Source organism: Nymphaea colorata, chromosome 5, assembly GCF_008831285.2.
Source record: "Nymphaea colorata isolate Beijing-Zhang1983 chromosome 5, ASM883128v2, whole genome shotgun sequence".
NCBI lineage: Eukaryota > Viridiplantae > Streptophyta > Magnoliopsida > Nymphaeales > Nymphaeaceae > Nymphaea > Nymphaea colorata.
The window spans coordinates 21,849,819-21,869,715 of NC_045142.1; the positions used below are offsets into that span (position 1 = coordinate 21,849,819).

General features: G+C 36.1%; 1 protein-coding gene across 2 annotated transcripts in view; it reads left to right on the forward strand.

The window, feature by feature from the left end:
* Positions 1-8,613: 8,613 nt before the first annotated feature.
* LOC116254141 (uncharacterized) overlaps positions 8,614-19,897 on the forward strand; it is a 33,789-nt gene continuing 22,505 nt past the window's right edge. Inside the window, exons 1-5 of one of the 2 annotated variants that reach the window (XM_031629285.2) lie at positions 8,614-8,830; positions 12,015-12,113; positions 14,201-14,352; positions 15,134-15,206; positions 17,858-17,980. In XM_031629285.2, coding sequence (XP_031485145.1) covers positions 8,705-8,830; positions 12,015-12,113; positions 14,201-14,352; positions 15,134-15,206; positions 17,858-17,980 — 573 coding nt within the window. In that variant the 5' untranslated portion in view covers positions 8,614-8,704. The remainder of the gene's footprint in view (positions 8,831-12,014; positions 12,114-14,200; positions 14,353-15,133; positions 15,207-17,857; positions 17,981-19,897) is intronic. The other variant, XM_050077798.1, reaches the window with a different exon arrangement.

Here is a 19,897-nt window from a genome sequence, read left to right on the forward strand (position 1 = left end):
CCTATATAAAAAAGGATGTTTGTATCTCGAGATGTGAAGTTTGATGAGACACAAGCCTATTTCAAAAATCAATTCCAGGGAGAGGAGATGAGCAATAGCCAATATCTGCTTCAGGGGGAGATGAAAAACTATCACTCAAATTCTCTGTCTCTTCCCAATGTTTCTCCTATGGCTGATGTTGAAGTTAACTATCAACCACCAGCATTTCAACCAGAGGAGAACATAATTCCAAATAGAACGAACAACTTATTGAAGATGCCACCACCATGCGCAGATATGTTAGAACCCGTCAACCACCTCTAAAACTTAGAGACTTTGTCATGAACAGTCAAGTATCATATTAAAACTCAAGTAAACTACAACAACTTTTCTAAAAAACAAGCTGCTTTGTTTGTGAAATTAGATAGTGTGGTGGAACCAGAAACATTCGAAGAAGCAAAGCGGGAACCTCATTGGAAAAAAGCTATAAAGGAAGAATTGGATGCATTGACAAAAAATGGAACTTGGGATCTTGTTCCACTTCCCTCAAAAAAAAAAAACAGTGACTTGTAAGTGGATAATTAAAGTTACATTTCATAGCAATGGCTCAATTGAAAGATATAAAGCCAGACTGGTGGCACGTGGATTCTCTCAAACCGATGGGTTAGATTACTCTGAAACTTTTGCTTGCAAAAATGACGACTTTGAGAACTATAATATCTATTGCTTGCAACTTTGAGTGGGAATGCTATCAACTTGATGTGAAGAATGTTTTTCTTCAAGACAATCTCTAAGAAGAAGTGTATATGAAAATTCCTTCAAGGATTAAGGATTAGAACACAAAGGTAAAGACAATTTGGTTTGCAGACTGAAAAAATCCATTTTTAGTCTCAAGCAATCTTCCCGTGCCTTGTACTCAAAACTTATTTTAGCTCTGATAAACTTTGGATATCATTGCAGCATTTCTGATAATTCATTATTTATCATTCACATAATGAAACTATCCTACTGTTAGTATATGTGGATGATATTGTCATTACAAGGACGTCCCAGAAATTGATAGAAGAAACCAAGAAATATCTTCATCGAAAATTTGATATCAAGGACCTTGGACGACTAAAATACTTTCTTGGAATTTAAGTAAACCATTCAAAGAAAGGTATATTTTTATCCCAAAGAAAATACACTTTGGATCCACTGAAAGAAACAGGAAAATTGGGATCGAAGCCTGCAATGACACCAATTGAGGTCAATCACAACTTGGACATAACTGTCAGCGATGAGCTTATCAAGGACATTAAAAGATATCAGAGGATTAAAAGATATCAGAGGATGGTTGGGAAACTCATATATTTGACAGTCATTAGACCAGATATAACATGTCGTTAGTGAAGTAAGTAAATATATGCACGCCCCTCAAAACACACATTTTCACGCCATCGATCGCATTCTAAGGTACTTAAAGGGGGCACTTGGCAGAGGCATTTGGATGAGACATAATAAAGATATTTCTATTGAAGGATTTTCAGACGCCGACTGGGCTGGCAGTAAGTCAAATAGAAGATCTACCACTGGCTATTGTGTAACCATTGGAGGAAATCGGGTTTCATGGAAAAGTAAAAAGCAAAAAGTCGTCTCGAGATCTAGCACAGAAGTAGAGTACAGAGATATGGCAAACACAGCTTGCGAACTGACTTGGCTAAAGGCAATAATAACAGAGATGAGGTTTAACGTATCCTCTCCCATGAAACTACACTGTGACAATCAAGCCGCAATCCATATAGGTGCAAACTTAGTGTTTCATGAACAGACAAAACACATTGAAATTGATTGTCATTTCATTCGTGAAAAAGTCTAAAATGGAAGTATTATTACACCTTGTTAGAAGTGAAGATCAATATGCAAATATATTTACCAAACCCGTCACCAAAGACAAGTTAACCAACACCATGTCCAAGTTGGGAATTGTTAATCTTCACTCTTCCCAACTTGAGGGGGAGTGTTGAGCAGTTAACGGAAGGAGGCTCTATAATGGAAAACCAAATTCATGATTGAAGATGACCGTTGCTTCCTTGGAGACGTTTTCTTGGTGTTGGCTTGCCAACTTTGATGGTTACCATTCCAGTGGTTGTCATCTCTATTGATTTCCTTCCCTTTTTATTACTTACCATAGATTCATACCTTGTAACAGTATCTACACTCTCTATAAATTGATGCTCTACCATGTAACGAGTGTAGCAGGAAAATTTTCATTCAATAAGAGCTCCTCCTTCCCGTGGATGTAGGCAATTGAATGCCGAACCACGTATATGATTGTCTCTAGTATTTGCATTCTTCTTTTCTTTAGTTACAACCAAAGGGTGCAATCATATTGGTTTCAAAAATTTGTCCTGGGGCAACTGAACAGACAATGGATACAACTCTTCTATCATATATCATGCTCATGCATGTGATGGCCAAGGTATAGTTCTTTAAAATTGCCGCACCACATATACATGCCTACAGTGCAAAATATATTAGTTTCAGAAGGACGACAATTCACCAAGTGCTTCTTTTACAGCTCAAGTTAATGAAGGACGGTATCCCATCATGTTGCAGCTGATTCAAAGACTTGACAGTGAACAATGATTATAAGGCAAGAGTCATGTGAAAATCAGAAATGGCTCGTTTCTGAAAACTGTCTCTGTTGGTAACTTAAATTCTTAAGATTATAGATCTTATTTCCTTATTAATTATGTTATACATGTGATGTGCCTTCTATGTCAAAGAATTTGCATCAGTATACAAATTTATCAAAATAACAATGCATATTTTGAATACCCTGATTGTTGGTGTGTAAAAGATTGCAAGATAGAGAAAGTAATTATGCATAAAACAAATGAGAATGCCCTCAAAAAGGTCAGACTGGCAAGGTGCTTTATAGGGCTTCTCCTTCAGCTGAAGCTAGCATTTGCGAGAAAGCCTTGGTTATCCATTGGCATTGTGGATTGGGTCACTCTTCTTTGGAAATATTTCTGTGAATAAATATGGATTTGCAGCTTTCCAGTTAAACTTCCAAAAAGCTCTGTGAAGTGTGTCAACAAGGAAAGAGACTTGCTCTTTCCTTTTTCTACTAATGAAGTTTTATAATCCTCTTGATCGGTTGCTTTCTAATGTCTGGCGGCCTGCCCCTGCTGCTTTCCTACATGGGCCTCATTATCATGTCACTTTTGTGGATTTTTTTCCTTAGACATAAATATGACGTGCTGGGTGTGTTTCAAAATTTTCAAAACCTGTTGAAAATAGGCTTCAAAAAGAGATTAGGAAGGAGAAATTTAGATCATCATTGACTTATTTAAAAACATGTAGAATTGGTTATCGTATCTGTTTTCCCCATAGACATTAGAGACATGGATGCATAGAAGTATAGAACAGCAACACCATAATGTTGTAGAAACAAGGTTACTTTCATAACTTAATAGCAGAAATTATGTTAAATTACAGAATTAAGATCAATGTTACATAAGACAGATAGATAGTATTGTAAAATGAGAGGATTATCTCTCTCTTTCTGGTTCACTTAGCAGTTAGCGCCAATTTCAGCTTTAGCTCTTGCGGCTTATGTTTGCACTTGAGCTAGCTCGCAAATGAGGCCACACATAAGCCGAGCTGCTTTCTATGTTATACACTGACAACCCAACACATGAGCCAACCTGAGCCAAAGATCTGCTAAATCAGTTGTAAAACACCTTGTTTAATTGGATTACTTAGCACCAACTTCAGCTTGGGTCTTCTGGCTCATGTTCACATTCGAGGTGGCTTGCAAGTGAGGACACACATAAGCCAAGACTCTCTGTCTGTCTATCTGCTTGTTTCTCTCTCTCTCTCTCTCTCTCTCTCTCTCTATATATATATATATATATATATATATATATATATATATATATATAGATATATATATATATCGCAATTACACACACATTAGCTCACTTGGTACCTAATTCGATTTGGCTCTTTTGGCTGATGGTCGCACATAAGCCGATGGGGCCACACATAAGCCAAGTTTCTTTGAACTTATACACTGACAAGCCAACACATGAGCCAAGGATCTGCTAAATCGGTAGTACGCCTTGTTTAGTTGGTTTCCTTAGCTTCAACATTCCCCCTATTAACGTTTGAGGCTCTGACAACGGTAAACACAGCTAAAAACAGAGATATTTCTGCAAGTGAGTTTTACAAGATTACTATTTCACTTCTATTGGTAACCTTTTTGACCTATACGGATATAGGAAGAGAAAGGAACATGTATGTATTTACACTGTGCACAGTATGGAGAGACAATCAACTCCAACGATAGATCGTGAAAATGAGAATGCGGAAAGCACCTGGGAATTCAGTTGACCTGCCATGGTTCAGAGTGCTTGTGTAGTTAACAGCACCTGCTGTGGATGGGCGACAATGATCTTAGCAACTGTATAGCGAGGTAGCGCAACGGGATTGCAAATGGGTGGGAGTGGGAGAAACATAGTAGGAGAGAGCACAAATGGAGGAGTCGACCGGAAAAATCAGAATCTAGCTCTCGAGATGCTTTTCACTAACAGATGGCGTGGATCAGTGACCAGGCAGGAGATTGTGATAGATTACAGAAGAAGGGTTATGAGCAAGGAGAAAGAGCGCTGCCATGAAGGAGCCCAAGAAAAGAGACCGGAAGCACAGCTTCCCCCCTCCCCTCCCTCCGGTGGTATAATAAACAAGTCAGGTGTCGCGATCACACCGTTTAATATGCTTTGCCTTTTTGGAGTGAAGTTATCATCTCGGGTTGAACTTTAACTTGAACACCTTTTACTATGCTTTGCCTTTTTGGAGTGGAGTTATCACATTTCTTCCAACAATCTGACATCACATCTACACCGAAGAAGAAGAAGAATTATATATGGAAATGGTTGCATGCTTTCTCCTCCTCCTTTCCGACAAATGTGAAATATATTCCTACATTTGCTCAAGAATAAAGCTCAAATCAGAATTTTCAAAGCTAGCAGGCATAAAATATCTGCCATTGATAATTATTAAGGCACCTTCTTCATTAAGCAACGTTACGGTTCAGTTATCAATGCCACTAATTCAATTTGTTACTGTCGAGAGACTTCTGCAAGAACCATCCATGGACGAAGACGAAAACCACATTAATGTCTTGACAAAATCAACATTGATAAGCACACTCAGTGCATAAACCAACCAAATTTGATACATGGCGTATTACTTTGAAGTTATGACTTATAAGGATTGAACTCATGAAATTATTGTATGAGCGTAGACTCGTTGACTACTCCGGAAGTACATTGACCATAGGTCCATAGGGAACTGCTCGCATGATCCGATGAAATGAACGAGCCTTTCTACTCTAGGTTACATCAACCTAATTCTTCAAGGAAGAAAATTATAAAGCAGCCAAGTTCAGTGAACGCTATGAACTTCTTAATAAAACTCAAAGGTATTATATCTCGTAAAAACATCAAATTGTTTGTTCATTTATAAAAGGCCTTGGTAAAATAACAATTTTTTATTTAGCTTCAAAAATTGGAGTCCGTGATTTTTGGGCATTCTAAGAATAGCATTCTCATAGTTTCCAATTGTTGGTGTTTTTATTTCTTCGTGGATTTATTTTGTAATAGCTTCATATCCAACCTTACGATGAGAAATCCAAAATTTTCAACTAGAATGCCAGACGTTGAAAGGTTTAAATTTTTATTTGAATAGTTATATAAAATTTATAAAAGGGTTGTTAAATGGTTGGTTGTCTTGATTCATGGCCTTCTTTGGGTTCAAATTGAAACTGCTAAATGACATATTGGAATTTGTCAGCCAAGGTCATTATAATTTGGTATTAGATAGGTATATGGCCAATGTATGAGTAGGTCGAATGTCAAAGCTAGTTCAATACTCAAACCTATGGTCCTATTTAAAAAATCGGTAATTGTGGCCTCTCGAGAAATCGATGACAGCTGCTATTACATTACTTGAGAATTCTTAATTAGCTGGTAGTAAATAGCCTAAGGGCTATGGAACAAAGGATTGCCCCATATCTGCACCGAGGTATCGGCGGTGATTCTCAAATATCGCATACCAGAATGTCATACAATAAAGAAAATGTGATTTAAGTAGTTGGTTGTTTTGGTTCATAACTCTTTTAAGATTGAAACTCAAGCTGAGAGGTCGGTTCGTCACATCAATACTCTTTTAAGATTGAAACTCAAGCTGAGAGGTCGGTTCGTCACATCAATACTCAATGGGGTTGTTGAGAAAAAGAAAAATCATGAGCATATGTCACTGAATTTAATTTGGATAATACTTATCCGATATTCACCATCCAAGTCCGACTTCATTTTTACATCAGTCCCACTTTTAAACACACGGCTGAATCCGAACCATATTGGCATACGCTAATATACTTTAAAATATATATTAGATGCCATATATATGACATTAATGTAAAACTGAATCTGAATCCAAAACTCATCCAATATCATTTCTTAAATACAAACCCTATCTATTTTCAATTCGAATGTCAGTTTCTATTTCACATCCGACTCTTCGAAAATAATTTTGCTAGATATCCGATCCATTAACATGCTTCGAAAATAATTTTGTCACATATCCGATCCATTAACATCCCCAATTACATGTGATTGACGGGGTTGGAGATGGATGCATATCAAACCATTATCTGGTCCATTGACATCCGATTCGTTGCAAATGACCGCCGACCGTTACAATCACCGCCAACGGCTAAACGCGTCTCCCTACTTTACACATACATGTGCTCCACAGGAAGGCCAACGTTAGCGTACGATCACCATGCCTATGTACTCGAATGATGCCACGATCTGAGCCGCTGAATTGCGATATCTTGGAACGATACAGCCGTTGGATTCCGTTTTAGCAAAATACAACGGATTAGATTAACAGCCACCTTAAACTATAAGAGGTAGTCCCGTTCACTGCGCATTATCAAAAGATCTGATGAGGCCTAGAATTGTAAATTAGTGCTTTCTTATAAGCAACTTTTTGTTTAACGTACAGACTTTTGCGAGTTAATCAGAAATCCAGTTTTTCTTTTCAGTTTTACGGATAGGCCCTCCGATAAAAGATTGAACTAAAAGTCAATCGTTTAATTATAGATTGGATGAGTCGACGTGGCTAGTCGCACGAAAAATAATATATTCTTATTTGCTGAGTTTATCTTTTAATTATATATTTAAAAAGAGAGGGACTGCCTTTTGCAATTTCTCGGGTAAAAGCAAAATGAATTATAATGAATTTAAATAACGAAACATGTTAGTTAAAACTGTAAAAATGTAATTTTGAGAAAGAAGTAATATATAAATTGAGATTAGTACGTATTTTTTGTCTTTTGAATATTGGTGCATGTTAGTTTTACTTGTGCCTTTATTTGACAGCTTTAATATGAAAAGTGTCACGTATTAAAAAAATTACAAACTTCTTGTTTATGGAAACTATAGGCGAAAAGTAAGCTTTGATATCTTATTCTTAATAATGTCTCTTATTTTTCAACATAACGAGTACTAGAATAGGAATTTGACAAAGGAAAAGAACGCCTTCGGCTTTGGTATACCGGCCAGTGGTATACACCATTGCATTGCCATACCTTTTTTTTTTTTTATTTAAAAATAATAATACTTGCAAATCAGAAATCTATAAACCCATTCCAAATGTAGTGGCAAATGAATCAAATAGGGACCAGTATTAACAAAATTGCTTTCAGCCCTAAGGTAGTGGTTGAATACATGTTTGATTTTATGGATCCATTATTTTATACCGTATAACTTATTGATTCAATAGCTGGGGGCTTTAACAGGATAAATAATATTATCGTGTCTCAAATATTATAATTGCGGAAAGTAATTTGTGAAAGCTAATTCAGCTTGTTTGCTATTTTTTCTGAATATTATTATCCAATGTTGTTTTTTACAAATGAAACTAAAAATATTGCTTATAGTTTACAAAAAATAATTTGTTTCCTTTGACGCTTTAAATGACAATGTTTTATTATCTTGGGGAATAGTTAGTTTAATAGAGTTGCTCAAATGAATCAGAATATTATGAACGCAAATAGAACCATGTTCATGGCATCACTGGTTCAAAGTTCACCTTTGTTGCAAGGCAAGTTATACTTTAAACTTATTGGGCATTTCGGCTCACTCGTGACCCATATATATATATATATATATATATATATCTATATATATATATATATATTTAACATGATAGGCAGTTAAAAATTGTTCACACCTTTTCTTATTGTTTTTCTATTAATCATCAATTTATTTCAAATGAACAACCTTAATTGGATGGTTAATGAATCTGAAAAGCCATAATCAGCATTGTGAAAAGATGAAAAATTGAAAATGCCCATTATGTGAAAAGCGCAGCACGCCGTGTTGGCCGCCTCAAGTTCTCAATATGGGAAACGCTATAACACGAATAGTAAGTGACAATATTTCAAATTACAATGAGATTTAGGAGCTTATTTGAAAATGTTCCTAAAACATTCCATCCTTCGTGAAACAAATGTCCGGGAATTTGCCGGTGCTTCTCTCTTTCATTCCACCTCTTCCATTTTTCTTGCTACAGCGTCTCAGATCCGTCACGGGGAGAGGGAGAGAGAAAGGGGAAGTGAGGACGTCGGGCTTCTTGGATCTCGGGGAGGAAAGAGTAGAGAAGGAAGATGCTGAAGTTCCTGAAGGGGGTGGTGGGAGGGACTGGTGGCGGGATCAAGGACCTTCCTTACAATATCGGAGAACCCTACAGCACCTCCTGGGGCTCCTGGGTCCATCACCGCGGCACATCCAAGGTATGCTCTTCCTGCCGCTCGTATTCTTCACCTCCTTCTCCTACGCGTCGATCGATCCTTTCGTCGTTTTGTTATATTGCTTACAATCCAGTCGCGGTTGCGAGTTTCGTGGTGGATTTGCTGGTTTCTCATTTGCGTAGATGGCGACGTCATCTGAAATGGATTATGGGCGCTCGATCCGCGTTCACGTTTTCGACCGCTTGCGTCGGCTTCTCGTCGAAGGACGTGATTTCCGTGGAGTTTCGCTATTCGAATGCCAGAAGATAGTTGAGCTCCATAATTAGAGCATGGGATTGGGATGGGCAATTCCAGGGAAATCCTGCTTAAGATCTTGATTGATTACTGGTTGCAACAGTCCCTGTTTTGGGGATGCGAGGTTTTTCCTGGGTGTTGGTCATGATTCTTGTTCGGCTGCTTCTTGGTCTCGAGGTTCGTTGAGGACGTTGGATTATGGGCTTTGTTTGGTTAAAATTGGAAAATCGGGTGCCCGAAATTTGGTTTTGTTACCTTCACCTTCGTTCTCTGAAATGTGAATTTGGCAGTTGAGACGTGGGACTGTTTCAAATCTCCGAGCCCGTGAGAATTTGGGAGCTGAGGTTGATAAGTCGCTGTGTGTGTTTGAGAGTTGGCAAAAGACATTGATTCTACTTGGGTATGTGTGGGTACATGCGTGGCCAGCCACTCATTTTCTTCCTGAAAAAGTTAAACCCACGTAGAAAAGTGAGCCATAGTGCAAATAATGGGAACACTTCTTCTATCTATAGTGGAGCTTATCTCTTGAAGGGTTCCGTGTTACATTGTTTGAATGGGGGGAAAGAGAAAAAATACTAGAGGATAAAAAGGAAAGGAAAAGAAAGAAAGAGCGAGAAAGGAAGAAAGGAAAGTAAAAAAAAGAAGAGAAAAATAAAATAATTAATATAAAGTTTGTTTATATAAGAAAGAAATGAAAGTAAGGGAATTGCCAAATATCATGTCATCTAAAAAGTAATGAAAAAAATTATGCTTGTTTACAATAAACTGAATACCCAAGAATGTCTGTCTTTCTTGAAGGGGGAGAGAGAAAGAAAGAGAAAAAGAGACATTGACCAGTTGGAGAACCATATAGAAGAGAAGGGATGAAGTCAGCCCCTCAGTCTGTCGGAGGGAGTGAGAGATTGGCCCTAAGGAAGACTATATAGAAGAAAGTGGCTGCAGCCAGCCTCTTGGTCCATTGGAGAGAGAGAGAGATTGGCCCATTGAAGAACAACATGGAAGCACATTTGGCAAACCTACGCATTGGGCTCAGATCGGCTGATGACCAGTTTAAAATTGGGTCAGCGAGTCGACTCAATAGGGTCAGGTCTAAATTTATACGATGTATTTTTTAGTTGAAAAGGGTTGAAAAGATAGAGAAAATGGGCAGTGCAGCACCAACTAAAGAGAGAAGAGGAGGGGAGGGGGATGATATAGTGCCTCAGAGAGAGAGAGAGAGAGAGAGAAAGGCATCCAAAGAGAGTCTAAGGGGGAGAGAGAGAGATAGAGAGGAAGAAGGTCACAACACCATTATGTGAGAGAGAGAGAGATTGAATCTATTAAGGACAATTATTGTTGATAAAATCATCATTTTTTAGAATACTCTTTCCCCGTCCTCCTAGTCCATGAAGGGATTGGCAATCCATTGTTTTCTCTTCTCCTTTCCTTTCCTCTCCTTTCCTTTCTTTTGTATGCAACTAGAGTTTTTTTTAATCATTTCCTTTCATTCCTTCAAAATTAGACATCTAAATACAAAACTACCTATCCTTTCGTTCCTTTCCCCTATTTCCACAGCACATGGTTTTATATCATGACACTTTTCTATGCAAATAAAAACAAATACCTAGTGGACCTGTTGCCTTGGTACCTAGGCATACACCTTTGTCAACGTACGTAGGAATGGACCCACTTATCTGGAGAACTTTTTTGTGATTATTTTCTATCGACATAATTTTAAGAATTATCCACTTATGATAAAGAAAAGGAAGCTTCATTTAGGAATTTTGAGATATGTAGCCTCTCTAAGAAGCTAATGACTTAATATTCATTATAACTGATAGCTGTTGGTGCGTTTCAAACACCTGTAACCAACATGTGTATAAAGGAGTCATATGTTCTCTAACAACTAGAAAGCTATAGAGTGGTTTCCACCCGTAATAAGGATTTAGTTATATACTTTTATTAAATTCCATCATCTTTTTCCTCTATAAGTTCATAGTAAAAAAAGTTTATAGGAATAAGGCTTAATTGTAAGTCATATGAAAATGTCTTAATTGGATACTCAAGTTTATATGAACTGGCCTTGATATACTAGCTAAGAGCAGCTGAGGCCAGCCAGCGGCACCTATTTTCTTGACTTACAGGTTGTATTGATAATGGTTTGAGTGGATGCTTGTACTATCTTGATTCAATGTTTACAGGAAAAACAATGTATTGGTTGCAATTGTAATTGATAAACCCTTACCCAGTTTCCTTTGTAATCTCGTGAGGTAGTGACTAGTGAGTATCCGGGTGAATTTAATAGAATTTTGGGCACATAAACACATGAACACATGTAGAATTTTAATACACAATGGAAGAAGAATAAGAAAAATGAAAAAATGAAGTAATGGAAAAGAAAAAAACGACAACTAAAATAAGAAAAAACAGAAGAAGAAGAAGGAAGATGAACGGGCAAGACTTGAGAAGAAGAAGAAGAAGAAAGGGGAGAAAAGAAAAAGGTTGCATACCTGTTTGCAGTCTGAATGCATGTTCTCCTGTCTGCAACAGTTCTCTTGTGCTCACAGGGGCAGCACAGCAGTAGCAGAACGTGTCCTCTTCCTATTCTCTTTGGTTTTTTATTCTCTCAAATGAGTTGCATTACATTTGACAATGCAGGCAACTGTCTAGGCATTGCAAAATGCCTCATCCTCTAGAACACTACAGCCCATGTGTTGAGACCTGCTTGTCAAGACTAGGTGTGCCCTTAACAATATACGACCTGAGAATGGTGTTTGTAACAAGGATTTTGATTTGTAAAATGCCTTATGTTAGCCGTTGAATTTATTGGCAGGATATACTATTTCTTTTAGAGAATAACATTGCTTTTAGTCTATGCTGTGTTAGCATGCCTATTACAGTCTGTTTCTGCCTTAAGGTTGCTAGTTTTTATAATTATTTTCCTTTATACAAGGAGGATGGGAGTGCCGTGTCTATATTTTCTCTATCAGGAAACAATGCACAAGATGGACATTTGGCAGCTGGCAGGAATGGTGTCAAGCGTCTTCGCACGGTAAGCTGTTGTAACATGTAATAACAGAATTAATTCAGCTCTGGGATGTCCATAGTCCAAATGTTGTTCATTTTAACTTAAAAGTAGATTTGGTCTGTTTACCTCCAGACCAAATGTTAGAAGATCATGAGTTACAGCTAGGATAAAATATGTTGTTTAAATAATGTCATGACTGTTTGTTGCTTTTGGATTACCTTCCCTATACAGTTAGGAGTAAAATGATCTTACATTTTTTTTCCTTGGATCGTTTGTTCATACCGGTCAGATCTTCACGGATTTCCGTTATTGTAAGTTTGTGAGTAGAAAATGTGCAGTCTGATAGGTCCTTGCTTTTGTGCATGATGGGTCTCAACGGTGAATTCATTTTTCTCAGTTGACAAGATCTGCAACTTTTTGAAGATATAGACATGGGTGAGCACAATTGGAAATAATGTCTTCATAACTTTTATTAGGAAAAGTGATTTAGAAGGTTAAATGCCACTATGTTTCTAAATGAAACTTGCTGCAACATTATCACAGTAATTATGTTATACTTTTCAGTTTTTTGGCTTACGGTGTACTTGTATTTTGTTGTTCACAAATATTCCAGTATTTGAAAGTATCCTGATATTGTAACCTTCTTGAAGCAGTCAACATTACTATTAAAAGATTGTAGTAGTTTCAAATTGTTAAAGAAAACAAAACTATCACAATATTTAAGTAACAGCTGTAGATTTTCATAAAAATTTTTTCCAAGAAAATTAGTAGAAAACTCAATATTCATATTTTTTTATTAATTTCTTTTAATTGGCCAAAATTTATAACTTTTATTAATTTATTTTAATTTCCATTGTCACATGAGTGTGAGTCACACATGCACACACAAAAAACACACAAAAAGACATGGATTACTCTGGCCATCCAGAGGAATCTAGCCTCTCACATATGTAGCCTGATGCGTTCCATTGGGCTGCATTCGTGAGAGGCCAGATGGGCAGATGGCTGGAGGAATTCAGTTCCTCTCTCTGTCTATATACGCACACACACACTAACACACACACACCTATATAAGTTTATAAAATATGTGTGGGTTATGTAAACATGGTGGCTATGGCGATTGCTTATGATCTTTCCAATAAGCTTGATTGATGATTTAATAAGTGCCACTTACAAAGTTAAAATTTTCAATATAAGTAGCATAGTTAGTGCATTAAGTTGAATAAAGAACCACCTTTATTCACATATGATAAATTAAAAAGAAAATCATAATAGAGAATATTTGTAACATGAAAGTTTCAATTATAGGATAAAAGAAGTATATTCATAAACTAACAAAGCATATCAAATTGGCTTTAAAAGGTAAAATGTTTATCAGTTTTGGGCAGGTTAGACTTGGTCAAACTTGGCTGAGTCTATATTTAGTTCAAAATAGACATGGGTGCATCTGTATTCAGAGCTGGTCCTGGTATCTTTACCCATGTCGACATATGTAGGACAACCAAATAAAAAAGTCTATGCAATAGAGGATGGAGCAAATGTCTTGACTTTAACTTTTATGTTTTTCATTTTTTTGTTTTTCTTTGAACCTTTCTCAAAGGAAGGCAGAGAGCATCTGCATTCTAATATACTCTTTGACTTTAAATTTCAACTCCATAATTTGCACTAAATTTGTGAGTTATGACTGACCAACTTAGCAATTGGATTTCTCCATGATATTGATATGTGTTTATCCATCTTTATGTAAATTTGATTAGATCAATGTTTTTTTCATGATATGTGACTATTCTTTTAGGTCATCTAGATTGATAAAATTAGTGTTTTATTGATGTTCTGGAAAATATATTAAGTTTGACTCAGCTTGGATTATTAACTACTTCGTGGATAAGTCTGAAACGTATGATTTTGGCATACCCAATGTCCTGACTTTAGCACTTCTGCCTTAGTCTAATATCCACTCAAGCTGATCCTTTGTGCAATTCAGACATGATTACATTAGATATTTTATTTTGAGGTGAATGATGCACATCCTTTTCCTTTTGATGGTTTCCTTCTTTCTTATCTTGTGTTCCTCATAGAGTAATCTAATGTTTAAAAGCAAAAAACTGCAGGTTAGGCATCCAAATATTTTGTCTTTCCTTCACAGCACGGAGGTTGAAGTTGTTGATGGTTCTGTCGTCAAACCAACTATTTACATTGTAACAGAGCCTGTCATGCCACTTTCAGAAAAGATAAGGGAGCTAGGTTTAGAAGGTACACAAAGGTATACAGTTCTTCCTGTCATTTGATAGTGCTGCTTGATGCTGTTACTTGCTTTGTTCTGGTACTATGAAGCAATAAACATTGACATACTGGTTATATTATTTTTTTGGGTTATTGTGGCATGCTTAGCAGCCAAAGTGCTGCTTGGGCCTGGGTGGTTGACTTTCTAAAAGGCTCAAGCAGTCCCGAGAAAAAAGAGGGAAAAAAGAGCATAAAAGTTGATAAACTGCATATACATATTGAGATTAAATTAAGCATATTGAAACACAAAAAATTGATATTGATATTGGTGGGTGAAGGATAAGTACATTATATATATATATATGTATGTATGTATGTATATATATATAGATCATAGTTATATGTATATATTGGTATGTGCATATTGTATACTGCTATGGAGACGGATGTATTACAGTTATATGCAAATGCATGTGTATAAATAAATAAATAAATAAATAAATATATATATATATATAATTTAGACCATGGTTATATGTTTATATCTGTATATCCGTTTGAGTTGGCATCAGTAGACTCTAAAATCTACTCTGACAAAAGCCAGGCCTGACCTGGTCCAATTACTATCAGGTCATGTAGGCTGGTTTTCTGAACTGTTGGGTAGTTAGGCTGGGCTAGACTGGCTTGATGCCTACCATTGTACATGGCTGCAATTTAAGTTTTGTGCTGTGAATTTTGAATTAAGCTTCTTGATTGTTAAATTGTTCACTATACTTGATTGTTAAATTGTTCACTGTTAATGATGACATCCCTTGGTACAGGGATGAATACTATTCATGGGGACTGCATCAAATAGCTAAAGCTGTCAGCTTCTTGAATAATGATTGCAAACTGGTATGCTTCCGTTTATCAAACTGTTTTCCCATTTGAGCGTACAATAACACGTTGCTGCTCATTCTGTGCTACATAAGCATTTGTATAAGAATGTAGTATCAGTGTCTTGACATTTTTCGTACACTGACACCAATATCATCCCTCCTTGGGCACTTGTTGGTAGTTGCTTCAAATGTTTTGACAGCTGGGTGGAGTTTACATAGGAAAAAGAAAAGGGCAAGTCATCTAGTTTGCTATTCACCCCTTCCCTCCTGTCTCAAAATCATCACTCCTTGAGCATTTCTTAATTGTTGCTTCAAGAGTTTACATAGGAAAAAAAGGTTGAAGGGCAAAATGTCATCCAATTTCCTATTCACCCCCTTCCCCTTCTTTCTGATCTGACAGGAAAGGGCTCTCCTTTTGCTACCAAATCAAGAAAAAGAGGGAATAGGGGGACGAGGTGGTAGACAATAAATCCAGGAAGGTAGACACATTATGTATGTATATATATATATATTCTCAAAAGGATCTTAGGAATTTTCAAGAAAGTGGGAAAAATCTGGATAAAAATGATCATTTTTTTATTCTTTTGTTTCCCTTCCTCTTTTTTCCTCCTCTACTTTTATCCTTTCCTTCTTCCTTCACTTCTTAGTCACAGTCAGCAAAGTGGCAAGTGCAATCAATGGAGGGGAGTATACGTTCTTCTTAAGGAGGACTTAGTTTTTCTTCTCAAGCTATGTCACAGGGAATTGCTTGGAAGGGCATAACACCAGTTAGCAAATTGATGAGTTGTTTTTTGGTGATTTGTTTTGTTTTGTTTATATTTATGTTTTATGAATATGAATCCACGTCCAGTGTTTCTTGAAATTGCTTCATGCCTATTCTGCCCCCATACCCCTATCAATCGGATCATAGTTCTCAAGTCCCCAGCCCTAAATGGTCTTTCCCTTTTTCAGTTTTCCTCTTTTTGCCATTAAAAAATAATTTTCAGCCCTACTTACACTTAAGTACCTAGTTTTAACCATCATATCCCTTTGAAACAGCACCAGTACCCTGCGTTTTAAATGTTCATTAGGCCCTCTAAATGCATGGACTAGAAGCCACAAGAGAAACAATAATAACACATCAAATATAAAACTGGTGGCATCTCCAAAATATCTTAAATTTTCATATTTTATAGTTTCCCCCCATTTTTCAGTATGCAATGTTTTAAATATATATATATATATATATATATATATATATATATATATATTATTATGTACACACACACACTATATATACATGTGTGTATATTTCATACTAAAGGTGTTTTAAATTAATCTTTATAGTGAATATATATATATGTATGTATGTATGTATGTATGTATGTATATATATAGTATTATGTACACACACACATATATACATATGTATATTTCATACTAAAGGTGTTTTAAATTTAATCTTTATAGTGAATATGCTGATACATTTGTCACCACTTACTTGTTATGAGGCATGTTTCTGTTCAGGTTGGACTTATGAAAAGCCAGGCCTTAATCTGTTACAATTAAATTATGGGGCTGTAAGAGCTGTAGATTTTTTTCATGGTTTGAAAAAGACGACTGCACTTGAAAAGTGGCACACTTAATATATCTTCTTACTTAGACCAATTGTGAGGTCACATGGATAAGGTTATATTACACAAAACATTTTAGCTTGTAATTCCTGTTTGCTTTTATTGGTCATATAAATTCTGTGGAATATTTTAATTCCTCTTATGTGTTACTAGGTACATATGTATCTATAAATGTATGTGTAAATGCCTTTCTATTCTTTGATGTTTTTAAGATCCATATAGAATGTCTGATAGCCACATCAATGTCGGTTACTGTGCAATGCAGCTACTGTTGTATCTATGGTATTGTGGTATTTTAGCATTTTCTACAAGTGTTCCTTTTTCCCCCAAAATCCACCAAATGAGCATATTTCAGTAATGATTACTGCTTTCCATCTACTTCATATCTGATTTTTTTGCAATTCTTTCACAAGATAAACGTTATTGGACATTTCAAACTAAAGTAGTTCAGTTTATTTTATACTATATCTTTGCAATGACTAATAGCATGCATTTCAAATCCAGTTATATTATTTGTATACTTCAGCGGGAGAACCACAGTATATCATTGATCTTCTCAAGATTGGTCAGATTGATTGTATTTCTGATTAGGGGACCAAATGGCCAAATCATGTCATGACCATTGAAATGTTAGTCTTTCATTATTATATCTACCTTCCCATAGTTTAAGTTCATTTCATGGAAGACCATCCTACTAACTTCATCAAATTTAACATCCATGAATCAGTTCCTTGTTGAATGATAAATGTCCCGAGGAACATTTGCACTGATTGACCTTCTATGAATTTGAAAGTGATAAGTCACAGAAGCACCAAATGTAGGTTACAAGGATGCAAATGCATGACTTTTGCTTTAGCAGCATAGGATATGAATATGTTTTGGATATCAACATGGGCATAAATGGTTGAAGTTATTTTTTTATAGTAATGGGTTCAAATCTATGTTTTACTTTTGATGCATAAGTGCAATGACACTATACTTCTTAATTTCATGCATATGTGGCTTCCCAGGAATTTGAGTATTTTTTTTCCTGATTTTGTTACTCTGGTTGTAGGTTCATGGAAATGTTTGTGTGGCTAGTGTAGTGGTCACATCAACATTAGACTGGAAACTTCATGCATTTGATGTATTATCTGAATTTGATGGAAATAGCGAATCTTCTACGGGTCCAATGTTGGTAAAATGCTCGTCTATCTTCTACTGGTGATTTGATTTTAGCACTTTGTAATTCTTAATTTCAGTTATCGCACAAGCAATTTTAGTTTGTTTCCTGGGGCCTTAAAATTGATATTTCTTGTTCAGACTATTTGCTTTGGAAAATGTCAGTTTATGGAATAATTGCTTTTTGTTTTTTTGGTCCAAATCTGCATATTTACTCATACACTTGTAAGTATCTTATCATAATCTCATTTAAGCTTTCAAAAATGAAGTTGATATCTAGCATTTGGTTGTTTGGTTGGTATTGTTTTTGCTACTGTCTAAGTCTAGTTCATGTTTCTAAGTTCTAGGTGTGTAGGCTGAAAACTAACATGGTATAGTCAACACAAGGGACTTCTGACTCCTGTGATGAACAATGTGTTAAATGTGTAGGCTAATATACTAACATGGTATAGTCAACGCAAGAGACTGTGACGATCAATGCGTTAAATAGATTGAAAGAGTATTAGCATAGTTATGATGTTGAGAATGGGCTAGGCATCTGATCCAATCTGATCTATCTTTGAAGGCCTTAATAAGCTACAATCCTGTCAGTGCGGCAGCCACATCTATGTCAGAGTGGCAAGTGTGCCCACCTGATCCAGCAGTCTGGAATGGAACTATTGGTCTCAGGGCGAGCAATGTGCAACCTCAGAGTGCTGTACCCACACTGAACGTCAACTATCTGAAGTTGAACTCCTTCTACTTGGTCACCATTGGAGACGATTTATGATGCAGGCCCTTTGGGTAGGTGCTGCTTGGTTGCAGGCCTGACCCAAAAAGAAAAAAATATAAAAGAGAGGAGGAAAGAAAAGGAGGAGGAGGAAAGGAGGAGGAGGAAAGGAGGAAGAGGAAGGAGGAAGAAGAAGGAGGAGGATGAGGAGGGAGGAGGAGGAAGGAAGAAGAGTGGCAGGAGAGGAGTCTGCTAATGTCCAGATGTAGGATGATTATAACCTTTTGTTGTTTCAAACTCCTCTTTGTTATCATTTCAAAAAGATACACGTTGCTTTTTAATTTCTTACAATCTTACTTTCCAAATTCTCTTTTGTTCTAATAAAATGGCTTACTGTAAAAGAGTTTTCTTTTGAACTTTTTCGCACGCGCGCACACACACACACATACACACACACACACACATCACTGCACCTGCACCCAAGCAAAGTGCCGCACCCTTCCCTTGCACCCATATGATATAGGAGAAAATGTTTTTTTCCACAATAATCTTTTTCCTGTGAGTTGGATTTCAAATCCATCATTAAATTTCAAATTTGTCCTCCCCCTAAGCATAACAAACCCATCTCTCAGGTTGTACATCATTGTTAAATATGATTAAATAATTAATTTAAAAGTAAAGGCAGCTTTATTCAATAGATATTTAATAAATAATAAAAATTCATATGATCCTCTTGAATCTTCTTCATTTGCTCGCTTTGGGGGGTCCTAATTTGATAAATAAATGCAAAGCATCAAAAAAATGAAAAAAAAAATTTACTTGAGCATTTTTATGTTTGTCTAACTATCTTAATTTACTGCACATTTGTACCTAAATATAAAATTTTTGGCCTTTCCACTGCTCATGGTTGTCTTTTTGGGACTACGTTGATCTATCTGGTCTAACTATGTATAGATGGATTAGGGGCGGTAGTGGGCAAAAAATTGATTCAACATAAACCTCCTTTTTATTATCTTTGAATTTTTCAACGTTTTCCAAAAGAAAAAGCTCCTCACAAAGAATTTTTGGAATAAACACAAATTTCTTAATAAGTTACAAATACTGTAATTGCTTACTAACAAATTTTAAAAGTGGTTACGTGTGTTGATCTGATTGTTATATCGTTACTTGTGTTAAAAAGGTACAACCACTAATTATAGTTTATACCATGATTGAATAATATAA